We start from the raw sequence: 17,620 nt of genomic DNA, 5'->3' as shown, positions 1-17,620 counted from the left end.
AAACCGCAATACCCGTTTTACTATATAATAGCTTTCTCAGGCCTGTTCACACGAAATTCTACATAATTACTGCTTTACTTGTTGAATATACTGATTTCCTACCTACTTTATGGCTAATTTCTAACCTTTTTATGCCTCTCACCAACAAACTATACATGCTGAACAGTTGACACTGTGAAGACAAGTGTAGGAACATAAAAAAATCGCTAATGGAATGTACAAAACCCGCGAAATTTGAATATTCACCTTAATTTCTGAGCGTACCTCGTATCTAAAGCGTATGAAAACTCAAACAGTGTAAAAATATTTATTCAAGTATAATATTAACAACATAACAAAATATATATTCAAGATAATACACATTTTTCAATACTATATTGTTAAATTCATTGTAGAGATTCAATGTTATAAGTTTGTTAGCTCTGCTTTTGTTGAACAAAGCACTGTTTAGTAAGGCCTCATTCATCAGTACGGTGATTAGTATTTCCCCAACTACATCCCATTCAATGCAATTTATAATTTCGTATAGATGCTTTCCCTTTACCCAAACTATGCACCTTCTTAGACACACAAGTCTCGTTCAAGGGCCTCATCCTATCCTTGCACAAATTCAAGTTGCAAATGCTGACAGCATTATTGAACTCGTAAAATAAATTATTGTTGCCACCATTGGGGCCTATCAGATAATCGCACTTCAAGTTCTTTCTTCTTATGTCGTCTAGGCAGCACTCCATATACTCGGAATGGACTGCGAAGTATTTCCCAATATCGAAGTGCCTTATCTTGAGCTGATTGGCCAAAATACCCGTAACGTAGGTATCATCGATCCAGAAATACTTGTTAGTTTTGGAAAGTTTGACTAGGTTTGCTGCCGTTTCAGGTGTTGTCACGTAAAACCATCCGGACACAAATGGGGGATACCTGGAAGAATTATACTCTTCTGCAGTGATATACCACTTATTCGCAGGTTCACGAATCGGTTGCATATTCCTCAAAATATAACCCGCAATAACATTTTTTCTGCTGGGCATCTTCAAGGAATCTAGAAGTTCAGTAACTTTCTCGATATTTACAACGATATCGTCATCCATTTTCACGATATACTTGGCACTAGAACAGAACTTTGAAGCCCATTTCAAACCCATTACATGTTTGTAGGTCAAGTTTTTGTAAGCTTCGATAAAGTTACCTTGGATCAGGTCTCCAAATCGCTGACCTTCATCTGCAACAGATTTCTGACTAGTATATTTATCGGAGGGGGCTCTACCCAGCAAAAACACCCTACGGAAGTTCAGGTGTTTCAGATCTTCTGAGGAAAAGGCTCTGCGCATGGCACTTCTAGTTTCCACGTTTCCAAAGTATGAAGTGACCAGAAATATCGCTTTTATGCTGGTGTCGCCTTTGCAAGTATTCGAGTTGTGTTGAATGTAGTGGAAGTTATCTATATCGAATAACTTTTCGCTTTGAGAATGTTGGGCCATGTCCTGCTCTTTCTTTTGATATTCAACATTGTCGATTATTTTTATATAAACTTCCTCCTGTGTCGAACTGTAAAGATACAGAACTGACACTGCACTGATGGCAATTGTTGTTATTATCAAATATTTTAGTTTTGCTTGCACCATATTCATAGATGTTTTGTGTGCTACATATTTTTTTAATTTCTGTTCAGCATCATTAATTAATATCAAACAGGTTTTGGTGTTCATAAGTGATGATACGATAACCAGAATTGAAATGTAATCCCATTTCTACGTAGGTAGGCATATATTCTTCATTCAACAAATTCAAAACTAAACCAAAACAAACATTATACATTCATAGACTTTTCAATGCAAGGATGTCCAGTCCCGTCTCTTTCCATTTGATTTCTTGAGAAGGACATTAGAGAAAGAGAAACTATGGAGGATAGACAATAGCCAAATGTAATATTTCTTTTATATATTTCATTTTGAAAATTTGCGGCCGAGCAAGCGAGATTTGATACCACGTGATCACAGAACGACTAGTTTATCATCACAAATATATAATTAATTATAAATTCTAGGTAAATCAGGGAAAACCATTTCCAATAACAATTGTTTGAATCTGAAAAATATTTATGAAAACAAATATAATACCGCAATGTAGTTGTTTTTATTTCCAAGCAATTTTCGAAACTTTCATTATGAAATATCCTGCAGTTTGAAGACAGACGCACCTATCTTTGGGACCTCCAAATATCTATTTAATCAACATTTTTTGGGGAGGCTTCATGAAAACCAAGATACTATTTAAAGTTTTTATTGAAAAAAATGTACTTCCTACATCGGATATAACAAATTATGTTCAACTAATTAATAAACAACAATATAGGTAACGGATATAGCACAATTATAAACAGACAATGGATGCAAGTGAATGTTCGAATTGTACTGGCAAGATATACCATAAAATGATGAAAATGTAAAGGACCAGCAGTTCGAACAATCCTTGAAATTATTAAAAAAATATTCAGTCACAATTGAAACAGGCTTGATAATGATGTGAAAGGGTTAATGCCTCAATGGAATGAAGTATCTCAACTATTTTTGTATTAGGGAAAGCATAAGAGGACCATTCTGAGTTAATAAGCACGTGGATTATGATGCAAATGAACAAAAGAAAGCAAGTTTGATAGAGATGCGAATAAAATTCAATTGTGGATGATGAGAAAGGGATGCTATCATAGTTAGTGGCGAAAGTATTATTTACTTAAAAAAAATGAGACCCCTTTTCGAATATAGTGAAATGGATAATACAAAATTGGGATGAATTTTTTCTATGGAAGTGAAATAACAATGTAAAAAAAAGAAAAATATTATAACGGCATGTTACAAGAAAACAAAACTTCGTAGTGTGTTATTTTGTTTTTGTTTGAACCACTTTCGTGTTGGCAACACTTACATTTTTTGATGTTTTGTGACTGCTTAGAATGCGTGTTCGGTTATTCTCCCCCTATATCAATTTTATATAATATAATGATTTTAAGCTTAGACAAGCCTTGTCTAAGATTTCAAGCCATTTTAATTACTTGAATTTACCCCCCTTCAATTTCTATCGATGCCCTAGCGATAAGAGTGGCAATAACCGAACAAAACCCTAATCCAAAGATGTTACATAGATATATTCAGTCATGCTTTTCACCTACTTCTAAGATATAAACATATTTTATACAAAAAAAATGAGGATAAAATTTTTCACCTCACATCAACATATTTACAATAATTTCATACAAGTAATGGCCATAGAAATGAGTGTTTCTTTGTGCCCAACTAGCGGGCGTCAATAGCGGCCTAATTCAATGTTTGAATTGACTAGGCCTGCCGTTATAGTTTCCAATAGATCCTGAGTCTACAGCCCTGTAATTATGCCTGTGACTTTTTCCGAAACTCTGGCCATCTTGAATAGCATTCTGGTGAGCCTGTCTGAAGTACTGAAGTTGAAGTGCGGAAGGAACATAAGAATCTAGGAGGCTTTTGGGTTCCCGTTTCGCACCGAATTCGGCTTTGGTGTAAAGGTTTTTCGGTTGTTCGAACTGAGTAGATTCATCTTTCTGCGAGTACCGTATTGTGTTGTAAGATGGCGCTTGTTGTGGTAGCTGGTATGAGGTTTGTTCGGCTCCTCCGTTGTGAACGTTGTCGTAGTTTTGGGTTTGTTCGCCAGATGGATTTTGGTAAGCAGGAAGATACATGAGGTAATGCAGGGAACCTGGAAGAAATATGATCGTAGAAAAAGCTACGTAAGTAGGAGGTTCTACACGAATATCATAGTATCAATTTCATAATTTTCAAACATAATTTTCAGAGTGAAAATTTGATGCTGCTTGAATCAATGAATATAAGAATACATTTAGACAACTAGTCGAATATTTATGTTATTGAGCTTGTTCGATTGATAACCAATTTGTTATTGTTATTGAAATTTTTTAAAATCCCACACCTGACACAAAATTTTATTCGCAAATACAACTGATACCTATATACTATTATATCAAAATATAACTTTATTGTAAATGATACTGAAATATAAAAATGAATATAATTGTATGTTTCATTTTGATGAAAATATTTTTTTTATTCAAGTAATTCAAACTAAAATTTCATAGGAACTAAATTTGTGGGCAGGGATATTTGGGAATAGAGATTTGTAGAACAACTTAGAGAAAAAAATCGGTATGATAATAGATTCTTTCTGTTCTACGTGTTCTTAAATAAAAATTGATATACATTTTTTGAACAACTCACCTTTAGGATCAACTATGGTCTGCACAGAACTGGTTGGAGCCTGATTGGGTTGAAGATAAACGTACTGTGGAGTATAATACTGCTGCACAGCCTGCTGGGCGATACTGTTATCGGACAAGTACTGTAACTTCTCGAATCCTTGGTACTGTCCTTGCCCCTGGGGAACATAATAGGCTTGCACGGCAGGTTTCTTTGATGGCCCTGTATACACAGGACCACTATATGTCGGAGCAATGCTACTGTACTTCTCAGGAACAATGTCAGTGTACTGTTGGCCCTCAGCGTACTTCTGTCCGCCTCTATACTGTTCTCCCTGCGTGGACTCAAGCCCACTCAAATACTGCTGTCCTCCCAGGTACTGCTGGAAATCCCCTAGTTGAAATTGAAAGTCGTAGTTAGCCTTGGGTTCCTTCTGAATGTAGTTCGATAATGTTTTGGTTGGCACGAATCCGAATTGGGTGGGGGACTTCGCTGGTATCTTCGGAGCGGGCGGGGGTGTTAATTTTGTTTGTTTTCGAGTGGTGATGTAGTCTCTTTCGATGTCTTCCAATGTTGTTTTCAAATTGTCCCTAGTACCGGCAGAAACGGCCATAAAGAAGAGGGAAAAGACGAAAAGTAATGATTGTGTCTGAAAAAAAAAACACATAATAATGTGTAACCAAAACGTAACGGAAAAAATAATTAATCAATTGTTGACAGTCCGGTATTTTTGTTGTTGTTAATTTCTAATTTAACAATTCAATATCTTTCATGAACTGACAATTTGACGAGTTAACTTCAATACTCAAATAATAATAATACTAATAATAATAATAACACAATACTCTTACGGTATTGACAAGACACCGGTGTTGCCCTACGCTCCGGGGGATATTGAACCGTTGTGGGGAACGAAAAGTGTCGAATTTATTGGAACTATTCGTTCACCACCCTCAGGCTCATACAAGCTAATAAGTCTGATGTAGTCCTTCACGACCACCAGAGCAAAACGATATTTATCGTGGAGTTTTCAGCTCCTGGCGAGACAAATATCGTCAGAAAAGAGGAGGAAAAACGGATAAAATATCGAGATTTTTTCTTCGAACTCCGCAGACTCTATCCATATCACTCTGTTAAGATGGTTGTTCTGATTATTGGAGTACTTGGTGGAATGATGTCCTCTCTACTCCTGAATCTTAAAATCATACCGGCTTGCCGCACTAAGGCAGAAATCTTAGTCGCACAGATGCAGAGGGCTGTCATTCTTGGCTCACTGCGCTTGCTCAGGGCACATGCTTCTCGGACCCAATGATCACTTACCCCACGGTGTGGGGAGTGGTCATAGGTTGATAATGCTGGCGCGCCCTCCCGAATGTATCGGGGCTTCGGAGGATAGGGCCTGACCAGCGCACACTACGGTGGAAAAATAATAATAATAAAAAAATGGTCTTTATTTTACGTGGCGGAGTTAAGCAAAGCGCGATTCTTCCACTCAACTCCAAATAACATTACTGCTGTGTGACTTTCACTGGGCAGTTTACAAAACGCCAACACGTGTTGGTGGTACTTGAATGTGTTACGGATTTTCATCATGTATCGATCAAGTTCATCACATATGCAACTCAAGTTAAAGTCTACTACTATAGCAGTGCTGATTCTATCAATGATTTTGAGTACAAAACTCCTTGTCTTGAAAACCTCTGTTTATGAGGGCGCTAACACGTATTTAATGAAAATACTTTTACTGCCCGATAACGAAGTCATCATCAGGAGATGTCACACTCGTGGTCATCTCCTGATGATGCTAACTCGGTTAGCGAAACGATCGTCGAGAGACAGTGCTATTGTTCCGGAGTGTGAACGCGTTATGATTATACTTTGTTTCCTGAAAGAAAGAAGTAATGAACGCTTCTGTATCTGTAGAGTAGGGAGGGTGAGTGTAGAACCACAACACTTAGGGCACATGTGACCCATTGTACATCCTCCCGAGGAGTTGTCCTCCTAGGTCATCGTTCATCCTGTCCTTTTCAGGAAGGAGGGCAGGTCACTAGGAGACATCTTCTTTATATTGACAGGTGTAGGCCAAGACTCGCCGAACACACACTCTCTTTGGCAACCTTGAGGTGTCTCACGGCGGCCTTCGTGAAGGTTTTGGACGGTGCAACGACATTACTGTCGTTGCGCGGCTTCTTCAACCTTCTTGGGATTCCCTCCGTGGAGGTACTCCAGTAACAGCGTTTTCCTGCAGGGGCAGCCGGTTCCTTGCTTTTATTAAAGGCGGAGCTCCACCTGTTGAAGGTGGAGTGGGGAAGGAGGAGGGTGCACTTATAGTTGCTGCCACTTCTGCCTCTATCGCTCTCTGTCTCCTTTTGACCTCGGCGCCTCAAATACGCTTACGCCTTGACCTTTGTATTATATCACGAGATGATCTGCCATGTCCAGCGTCATTCCTAGTGGTAGATTGGGGCGGACATTTCTGTTCATCCCCAGCCACTGCCAGCCACTGTCCAGCCTTGGGATTGGTTTTTTCAGTTTCTATTTTTGCGTCTGTTTTATTCATGTGTGTTCCCACGAGTAGCAGGCGAAGAGTTGGCCACTCTGGCAGAGCCCCGCATTACCAGAAGAAGGCTGATTACAATGAGGTTTGTCCCGTTTCCCCAAGGGGATCGTTCGTAACCGCATATCACCCTGCGGCCATTTAGCTGTCGGTACGATTCCTTACACCTTAGCTTGGGTAGGCCGGTCAACGGTGGCATTTTTTGCAAAGTCTCACCCTACTTATTTCTGATACTGACCAGGAGTCCGGCGACCCCGTCCGTAAGGCCACATTGGCTTCGCGGACAGGGCCTCCAGTCCCTTGGCCGTTCCCCTATCCGCCACCTGGGGAGGCGCCCGAAAGGTAGCCCAACCCACGGTGTAATGAAAGCTTATTATAAATGTAAAACGATATCAGCAGAGTGAATTGCCACCGTTTGTATAGGCTGGTTTATAATTCTCCATCGGATCCACCCTATTTTTGTATCGCAAACGGGTCGCGAACGAAATATTTTATGAGCGTTCGGGTCGTTTTCTGCCTGCAGTGGCGTGCGTTTGGGTATTTAATGAAAAGTACTATGTTTATTTATTTTTATAAAATTATATTGTTATAACATTTCAATTTGGAATATATACATAACAATAAATAGTTTTTTATCAACCTTTTTTGGGTATTTGTTACCTTCCACAATCTGAAAAATATAAAAATTATAATGGAGAACTTTATACAAGTGTAAAAGGGGAAACTTTTTAGTTTACCCCGAAAAGTTATCGCGTAAAAATCAAAGTATTTTTCACAAAGAAAAATCTTTTATTTATCAGTAACTTGTCGTATTTAACAATTTTGCCTATCAAAAAAATTGTTAAGAAATAATACGATACTTATCTTTTACCTTTCGGAGTCCAAAATCAGCCACCGTCTTCAGAAATGGAAAAAAAATTCTATTTATTCGCAGTTATTCCTTTTTGATTGTTTATTTCTTTACTTTTTCGACAGATGTCAAAGGAGTTTTTTTTGACATATGTCGAAGAAGTAACGAAATAAACAATCAAAAAGGAATAACTGCGAATATATAGAATTTTTTTCTCCATTTCTGAAGACGGAGGCAGATTTTGGCCTCCGAAACGTAAAAGATAAGTATTGTATTATTTCTTAACAATTTTTTCCTCTCCATTATAATTTTTATATTTTTCAGATTGTGGAAGATAACAAATACCCAAAAAAGGTCGATAAAAAATGTTTTTTTCCTCAAAAAAAAAGGATTTTCGTTGAGTAAACAATAAATAGTTATGCTTATTCAAGAAAATATTAGGTGTAAGCAAAATTTTGGTGTGTTATAATCAGATAAATCCGATGAATCTTCCAAAACTCCATTTCTTCAAAGCGATTGGTGCGATTCTCAAAAACAAAGATGCAAGGGAGGGGAAATCGAAAGTTCTTCTCAATGAGGTAACGCTAGACCCAAATTCAATTTTTTTTAAATTGGGGGATAAACCACCGCATGGGCATTGAAATTTTTGTGATGGCTTTTGTATTAAAACTTGTCTCCTTTACAAATAAACTCGTGTTTCTGGAATTTTGCGAAATTTTCTCTCCATGCCAGGTTTGCTTTGCGAACCCTTACATTGTGAAGCTCCTCTTTGTACTGGGTGGGATTGAACTGTCTGTTTCTGTTCTGTCTGTTCTGACAGAACAGATGATGATGATGATGATTTTTGAAGGACGAAATCACGGAAAAATAATTGTTTTTATGTTACCCTACAAATATTCCAACCTAACTGTTAGGTATATAAAAAATTCTAAAATTTTATTGAATAAATTTTATATTTTACTTCAAATAAAGTTCAACAACCCAGTAAATTTCAAGTATGAATCGATAAAAAAAAAATAGAAACCTTGGTGAAATTAAAAAAAAAAAAATAAAAATTGCAGAAGTATTTTAGCATTTAAGAATTTCAAAAAATAACTGGCAGAAAAGTTCATCGTAATTAGAAAATCAAGAACCAACAAATAAATTGTCTCGACGCATTAGAAACTCAAACTTCATTAATATAATAACGTAAAGACTCGTAAATCGTATCAGGTGTGCCCTGTCAGATAACTTATTAATAACTATTATCCGCATCAAGCCATCTACGATGTTACACTTTCACTGCAGATGATAAAAACACAAAACTCGCCCAGTTCCTATTCCGGCTTGGTAAAATCTATCTCCGATGATAATCGAGTGGGTTTTGCACTTATTCCAACAAATGAAAGTTATCATTCGGCTTCTATATCAATTTCTTTTTTCGCATGTATGGGTGTTTCCTTTTGTTGTCATTTAATGTCACGAAAAATTTGAATACCCATGAATTCCACATTTCGTATTTTCGAAAGTTTTTTCCAAAGTATCGCTTCCTCGTTTTTAGGAATTGAAACAAGTGATTATTATGACATTAGTTGCATTTCTGATGTAACTGATGGTAGGTTTTTTGGGTCGAGTTCATACATCGTTAACTTCAAAACAAAGACATAATCGTATTCAAACTGGTAGTTGATTCACCAGCTGTGAAATAATATGTAAATTTCAAATTCACTACGTTTTTGATTACGAAACAGTTACAAAATATTTGATTGTTTTTTTAAATTTTAACTACGTACTCTTTCCGTGATATACAAGTTAGCATTTCCGTAAGGTGGCGTTAGTATCAGAGCAAAACTGAGGGAAAGAGAAGATAGGTTAGGAATTTATTAATACGAAAAGCAGGTTTCAAGTATTTACCACAAGTAGGGAACAAACTGTTTTATAGCTTTTCAAAGTATTCGCCTTTGATATTGATGGACCTTTTACATGAGTTCAAAATATTTTTTTAACAGTTTTTTCACTTTGCAGTTAATTTCTGAAAAAAAAAGTTTTGGAAGACTTTTACAGCGGTGAAGATCACCGTACATGCATTTTATGATATTCATGGAGAAACAAAAAGTTTTAAGACGATATATTGAGAGAATATGAGTAGTAAGACATAAGACAATTGTTTTAATTTGCTGTGTAGGAACTGACATAAGAATGATGCTACGTTTCAGGTTTTTCTTTTCACAACTTCAACGAATTCTTTTAGCAATTGAATTATTATATTACTTCTATCCTCTAAGAATTGTGGCGATATGCCAAAGAAGCAAAAAAATATTTTCCTGGAAGAACGGAAAAAACAACTTTTGTGATGTTTGATTCATCCCGAAATATTCCTAGAGTAGATTGTTGCTTATTTTCCAAACCATACGAATATATCAACGTCGATTTAAGCAAGCATCGGTCAAATTCTATAGAACACATCTGGAACATGTATTTTGCAGTCTGTGATATACCAATGAAAGAGAAGCATATATCTCACAGTATGCCATGTGTTGCACAGGGCATCGTTGTTTTTCGAATCCACAACCGATTTTGATTGCTCTTTTCGAAATCAATCATAGAAGGAAGTACGACCAAGACGAAACTCTACAAATCATCTTTGTTTAACGGAAGGATTTCAAATAGTCTTGTCGACATTTTCAAAATCGAAAAACTCATCCGGCGAAACCTTTCGCGGCTTATTTCCACTTTTTCACATTCAGATTTCTGAATACCCTTTCAAACCCATCGATTCTGAGTTTGATTATCAATTTTATAACCCATTTCCAGAATATAGTTATTTGATATACCAGCTTACTGAAACGATTAATATGTTTTACCGTTAACCAGCTATCGCAGCCCTACGAAAGACAACCCTCAGAAGTCAAAACTTGTGCGAGCTAAGGATTAACGAGGTCTTACTTTTTAACGTGTGATTCCTAACACCGGTTAGATGATAGCAAGGGAAAATCGAGGGTTCAGCCTGGGGCTTGAACCATCGACTCACACATCGGCCGATTGACTGAGTGAACAAAGCACCCATGTCGAACCGATCGGCTACCGATCGACCGAGTGAAGCAATTAGTACATTTCAATGCTCCGCTACGTCTTTTTTACGGTGGATAAGAAAGAAAGACTCAGATATCGTCCAGTCTGAGGTCTTCTGCGATATTCAATAATGAGAATGTTTCTTTGAAAAAGTAAAAAACGTTTCGTTTGCTACTGCGGCAGACATCATCAGTGGTATGTGCGTTAACTGCGAGGACGAAAGTTATATAACTTTCGTCTTACTTGCCCGAAATTTTTGATCCTATAGACGATTGAGAAATTTGATTTGTTACAGAAAAGTTAAAAATAATTTCTATTGAAAGATTTGGTACCCCTCCAAAAAACCAAAACTATCTTATGTAGATGCAATTTTGCATATGGCTTAGAAATTGCATTTAGCAAAAACTGTATTTCAACCATTTTTCGAAATATTGAAAGAATATCACCTGCATTCTTGTTCAATTTTCATCTTGTCAGAAGCTGAAATGAAATTTCTAATGAAAATAATAATAAAAAAATCCCTGTGGTGGCGACACTTTACTGATCACACTGCATATCTCTGGATTTTACATTAACTATGATAATCAATAAAACCTAATTTTTCTCAAAATCATTATTTTCAGAATTATTTATAACAACATATATCTTGTGCAACTTAGAGATTGATCAATATACTCTCCTTCAGAGTTTTCTTATATTTTGAAAATTACTTCAATCTATTATGCAAGCATCATACGTTTTTTGAAATTTTGATTTTAAAACATTTTTATTTATGCCTAAGCATTGAAAAAATTTTCAATTGAAAAAATTTTCAATGCCTGGGCATCAAAAATGTCACTTCTATGATCAAAGAATATCACTATCAATTGAATTCTACCCAATTACTGCTTTATTTTCAATTATATGATCTTCTATCTAATTAGAGTGTTGGTAAAAACTAATTATATTCTTTGGAGTTTTTTTGTATTTTGGAAATTACTTCAATATATTATGTAAGGATAACAGGCTTTTTGAAATTCCTATGTAAAAATGCCTTGATATCTAGGCATTAAAAAAGACTTCTACGATCGGAAAATAACACTACTAACTAAATTCTACCTAATTAGTGCTTTATATAATATATCAATTTGAATCATATGACCTTTCAACTAATTAATGACTCATATTTTCACCAGAGTTTAGGAAGAAACCAATTACACTCCTCAGAGTTTTCTTGTATTCTGGAATTCATTTCAATTTATTATGTTAGCATAATTCGCTCTCTGAAAATCAGCTTTAAAAAACAATTCGTTATGCCTTGGCAATAAAAAATCATTTTTGAGACCTAGGCATTAAAAATGTCACTTCTGAGATCGAAAAATACCATTACTAATTGAATTCTACCTAATTACTGCTTTATATAAATAACAATTTGAATCATATGATCTTCTATTTAATTAATGACTCAAAATTTCACTAGAGTTCAGGCAGAAACTAATTATACTTTTCAAAGTTTTCTTGTACTCTGGAATTTACTTCAATTTATTATACAAGCATAATAATAGGCCTTTTGAAAATTCGATTTTAAAACATTTTTCGTTTCGTCTAGGCATTACAAAATATTTTTATTGTCTAGGTATTAAAAATGTCACTTCTATGATCGATAAATATCATCTAAATTTACTTTTAATGCCAATCGAAAAAAAAGTATTTTTTCAGTACATGACATTATTCCACATACATTCAAATTGAGAAAATGAGACTGTGGGTATGTGTATGACAAAAAAAAAACTAAAAAATAATCAATCTAGCGCACAGAATCACGTTTACCCATTACAAACAAAAGTAACCGTATTGCTTGGAACTCTCGACAAAACACTAACGCACGACACTAGCGATCATAGTCTTTCAGCTCGGGGGCCCCAAATTTTCCGTACCACCCCTGCATACGATAGTCAAAACATCCGCTGATCAAACCGACTTAGAACTATAATCTACTTACCATGGCGAGCCAGGAGAAATGATACAGTTTACGGAGAGAACCGACTCGGATTAAAGAGTACCGCGAGTCGTACCTGCATTTAAACTTTCGATAGGTGAATGTGGATTTCGTACCCTACCTTCGGCGTTAGATTTGATAAATCAGAGCTATTAGCAATCGAAGATGATGGCTACGAACGTTTGGGGGTTCCGGGGGGTTTTCTTGGGTGGGTGCTCTTTTGGGTCGATTTGATTTTACTTGAAACGCTCTGCAGACCTTGAAGGCCTAGGGCGTTTATTATAATATAATATATCACCATTTCTGAAATTCTCAGGTACGTTTTCAGAAAAATTATGTACAGTGCCGACGTGAATTAATAGCCCCCTCTAAATCTTTGAATGAGGCAAGATATCAAAGTTGGACAAAATGTGTATCAAAAGAGAATTTTTTTTACGGAACGCAGAAAAGCCAAATATTTTTATTATTTGTTTCTTGGAAATTACGGCTTTGAATCTCGAAATTTCGACTTTTATCTCAAAATTTCGACTTCAATCTCGATATTAAGAAATTACGAATTTGATATCGAAATTTCGACTTTAAACTCAAAATTACGACTTATTAATTTAAAATTACGCCTTTATAGGCAGAATTTCAACTTTAAACTCAAAATTACGACTTTTAATCTCGGAATTTTGACTTTGAACTAGAAATTACGACTTTTTATTTCGGAATTACGACTTTGAACTCAAAATTTCAACTTGAAATTACGACTTTTTAACTCGGGATTAAAATTTTAAACTCGAAATTTCGACTTGAATTTCGAAATTTGACTTTAACCTCGTAATTTCAAAATTTCGATTTCACTCTTGAAAGTACAACTTTAATCGATTTTTTAACTCGTCTCTTTAATAATGAATGTTCTTTATTCATCATTGACAAGTTACAAGATTGCCGATGAAAGACGATGAAATTATGACTTTAAATTCGGAATTACAACTTTATAACTAGAAATTACTACTTTAATTTGGAAATTTCGACTTCATTCTCGAAATAACGATTATTTAACTCGAGATAACAACGTTTCAACTCAAAATTATGACTTTAAACTTGAAATTATGACTTTAACCTCATAATTTCGAAATTACGACTTCATTTTCAAAATTTCGACTGTATTCTCGAAATTTCGACCATAACCTCGAAGTTAGAGGTTTGAAGTTCGAGGTTAATCTCGGAGTTATGACTTTTTAATTCGAAACTTCGACTTTAAACTCGAGATTGCAACTTCAAACAAGAAATTGAGACTTTAAATATCGAAATTTCGTCTTTAAAATCGAAATTACGACTTTTCAATTCGAAATTACGACTTCATACGCAGAATTTGAACTTCAAATTCGAAATTTCGACTTTTTATTTCGAAATTTCATCTTTAAACTTGAAATTCCAACTTCAAACTCGAAATTACGATTTTTTAACTCTTAATTATGACTTTTTAACTCGGAATTACGACTTCAAACTCGAAATTCCGACTTAAATTTCGAAATTTCGACTTCAATCTCGAAATTATGACTTTTTAATTTGAAATTACGAGTTCTTAACTCGAAATTCAAACTCAAATACAGGATAAAGAAAAAAGCTTTTGTCTAATTTCTACTGCGATTTTTATTTGTTACGATCGGTTTCGGTTTATTAAACCATTCTCAAGTAAACTGAAGTATTTTTCACAAACAAATTCTATATACAGTGAAATAGTAAATGTACTTTTAAACTCAAAATATCTACTTAAATCTCAAAATTTAAATTTTTATCTCGAAGTAACGACTTTTCAACTCGAAATTATGACTTTGAACACTTGAAATTATGACTCTAATCTTGAAATTTCGACTTTATTCTCGAAATTTTGACTTTAATCACATAATTTCGAAATTACGACTTCTATTTCGGCTTTAAGTCGAAATTTTGACTCTTCAACAAGAAATAACGAATTTAAACTCAGAGTTACGACTTTTAACTCGAAATAACGACTTTAAACTCGGAATTACGACTTTTAACTCGAAAATACGACTTTGATCTCCTAATTTCGGAATTACGACTTCAATCTTGTATTTTTCAAACTACGACTGCAGATTATTCTCGAAATCACGACTTTTCAACTCGAAATTATGACTTTAAACTTCAAATTTCGACATTATTCTCGAAATTACGACTTCAAACTAAAATATTGACTTCAATATCGCAATTTCGAGTTAAAAGTCGATTTTTATTTTGGCGTTCCGCCAACATTCCAAAATATGTCTGTTCTATTTTGTAAACGATAACTGATGAATTATCAATAAATTAATGGATGTAGCCGTTACTTCGTGGTAGGAAATCATAATGAAGAATAGAGAAATGAAACTTACTATGTTTTTTGTCATTTTTATTTGTAACTAAAGTTACTGCAGTTTTGTCCTATACGGACATTCAAACTTATAAGTTTGAAAATGTCCGTAGTTACATATAAAAGTGGTAAAAAACAGAAAGTTTCATTCATCATTTCTTCATGATAAATTATCATTGCTTCTGAGCCATCCAAAACAACTCTCAATACTCTTATTAACATAGCGTCGTGGTCCAAACAAAGCGTTATCTCAATTAAACTAATTGATATTAAGTGGTCGAATAAGTTAAAACGTCTGTTCCGTTTAACAACGTGAGTAAAACGTCGAGATGTTACGAGACAAAAAATGAATATCGAAACAATAGAATTGCATCGCCGTCTTTACCTCTAATAATTGCTATTGTTGCTGGAGTAAATGACGTCTTTGTTTCCAGATATATGTATTTCCTAGGCGGACGAACAATTGAGGGTCTTGTGTCTTTATTGAGGATATTAGCGGTGTTATTACTCGAGATTGGTTATCGGAGAGAGTCATTAGTATCGTTGAGAGGAATATTCGGAATGTTGGTAACAATGGGATGGTACTTTCAAAAAAGTAGTTACTCACACATTCATGTACAATCCATGTTCCTTATTGAATTTCATGCAAGGAAAATAACACATATGCCATGCATATTAAACGGTGACAATGTGATATGATTAGTTAGACTGATCTGATAAACAACATGGTGAAAAATAACTTCAACATTAAACGGCGTACGAAGAGTTTTTCGATATTCCAAAAGTACTGAATTTAGTTCAAAAGTACTGAAACGGCAAGAAAAAATCGCAAAGTCATGCAGCTTCTAAGTAGGAAGTAAAAAAAATAAACCGGTAAAAGTCAACAAAAGGTCATTTTCAAATTATGACATAGTTAGAATCGATTTCAAGTATTACATGCATTGCTGTAAATGAACAAACCAGCACATCTGCTCATCATCGATTAAAATTCAATTCAAATAGATAAACATTGAATTTCTGTCGTTATTTAATTATATCTTCGTCGTAACATGTCCATTGACTTGCGAAAGTACGACCTGAGCATCGACCATCCTAATGTACAAGAACGAGCCCGTCGACTTGCATAAAAAATCGGACTAGTTTCTACGGCTGAAAATAAACCGGATGATGGTTCAAGAGGAGAAGCGATTGCTTGGAACGTGCACCTGACCTCGGGTGTAAGTACTTTTCACTTTCGGCAGCCGTAGACGTTGATCAAACAGATATTAAGCTGGACTCACGTTGAAACATTCAATGCCTCGAGCACATTTAAAAATCATCGGATTTTTTTTCCTTTTGTTCTGTTAATATTGAAGTTCTAGTTTCACTAATGATTAAAGGTGCAGGTGAGGTTAGATTTGGTTTCTTTGAAAATTCTTGTCCTTGATTTGAAGCATTGACAGTTAATGTATAGTCTTAACTGTCAAAATTGTTTCGGTTCATATGTCCATGCATTCATCATTGTTGTCTCTAGACGATAGGTTTAGGCAAAGTTACGGGTAATCCCTTATTATTCAAATTCAAGTATCTGATGAACATTCTAGACATTACTCGCCAAAAGATACTATATAATGCACTGGTTGAGTCACGTTTACAGTATGGGTTCCTTTTCTGGGGCGCAGAAGCATCTGTACACCTGAAAAAACTAGAAGTTCTCCAAGAGAATATATTAAAAATAATTCATTATGAAACAAATACATACCCAACAAATGATTCATTCAAAGAAACAAGAATTCTAGATATTAGCCAAAAATATGTGCATGAGATGATCATATATACCCTCAAAAATAAACATATTTTGCAACAAACAGAACACCGCTATAATACCCGTAGTAAAACTCAAATAGTAAAAACAAATCAAACCATAGCGGTCCTTAAAGCAATGTCATCGGTCAAATTCAGCCTGATTTATGCGATAGTCATGAAAAATTTAACATTTCAGATGCGCTCTACTCCTATAGATCGGACAATATCTATATCAGTTGGATTTCCCCATGATGCAGTATTAGCTAGACACACTATGAATAGCTTGAGTTGCCGTCGTGATTGTTACTCCACAATTTTTCTTTTTGAACTGATAATAATTTAATTATTGACCCACATGTTCTACAAAAACTCAATTTCAATGTACCTAGAGTGGATAATCCTTTTTATCTACCAACACCACGTTAAAATATTCTGAAACGTTAACCTCTGCAGAACATGTGTGTCAAATGGAATTCAGCAAGTTGTCAGCTTGACATTTTTTACTGTTCCATCTCTGAAATCAGGTCTTTTTACTTCAGCTAATTCTACAGTGTCACCATTAAAGTGCGCACCATATGGGAAACTTTTTTTTCGAAAAGTTTCAATGAAGTTTAACTTCGGCACTTGTTTGTGCTTCAAATTTAACTTAAAATGATGCGGCCAACTGCGACCCACTGACGTTCAGTGTTTGTCAAATTCAACTTTTTTTTTTTTAATTGAAAAAGTGCATTTCTTGATCGAATTCAACAAAAAGTTACTTGAAAAAGTTGTGTCTACGACAATTTTATATCCATAT

The 17,620-nt window shown here is 35.0% G+C and overlaps 2 protein-coding genes across 2 annotated transcripts; both read right to left on the bottom strand.

Annotated features, from left to right (window-relative positions):
* Positions 1-293: 293 nt before the first annotated feature.
* On the bottom strand, positions 294-1,870 carry LOC111502995 (beta-1,3-galactosyltransferase 1). The gene has a single exon (XM_023157187.2). The coding sequence runs from the start codon at positions 1,707-1,709 to the stop codon at positions 504-506; it is 1,206 nt and encodes a 401-aa protein (XP_023012955.2). The 5' UTR covers positions 1,710-1,870; the 3' UTR covers positions 294-503.
* Positions 1,871-2,267: 397 nt separating this feature from the next.
* Positions 2,268-12,826, bottom strand: LOC141485407 (uncharacterized). Its single transcript, XM_074182035.1, has 3 exons — positions 12,684-12,826; positions 4,266-4,893; positions 2,268-3,729 (listed from the first exon to the last, which is right to left on the bottom strand). Exons 1-3 carry the CDS (start codon positions 12,684-12,686, stop codon positions 3,320-3,322), a joined length of 1,041 nt encoding a protein of 346 aa, XP_074038136.1. The 5' UTR covers positions 12,687-12,826; the 3' UTR covers positions 2,268-3,319.
* Between the last annotated feature and the right edge of the window lie 4,794 nt (positions 12,827-17,620).

This window comes from Leptinotarsa decemlineata, unplaced genomic scaffold, assembly GCF_025532065.1.
Source record: "Leptinotarsa decemlineata unplaced genomic scaffold, Ldec_3_MD MMD2_tig00026328_RagTag_RagTag, whole genome shotgun sequence".
In the NCBI taxonomy this organism is placed as follows: Eukaryota; Metazoa; Arthropoda; class Insecta; order Coleoptera; family Chrysomelidae; genus Leptinotarsa; species Leptinotarsa decemlineata.
Note: the sequence above shows the minus strand (reverse complement) of the source record. Positions and strands in the feature narration are given on the sequence as shown.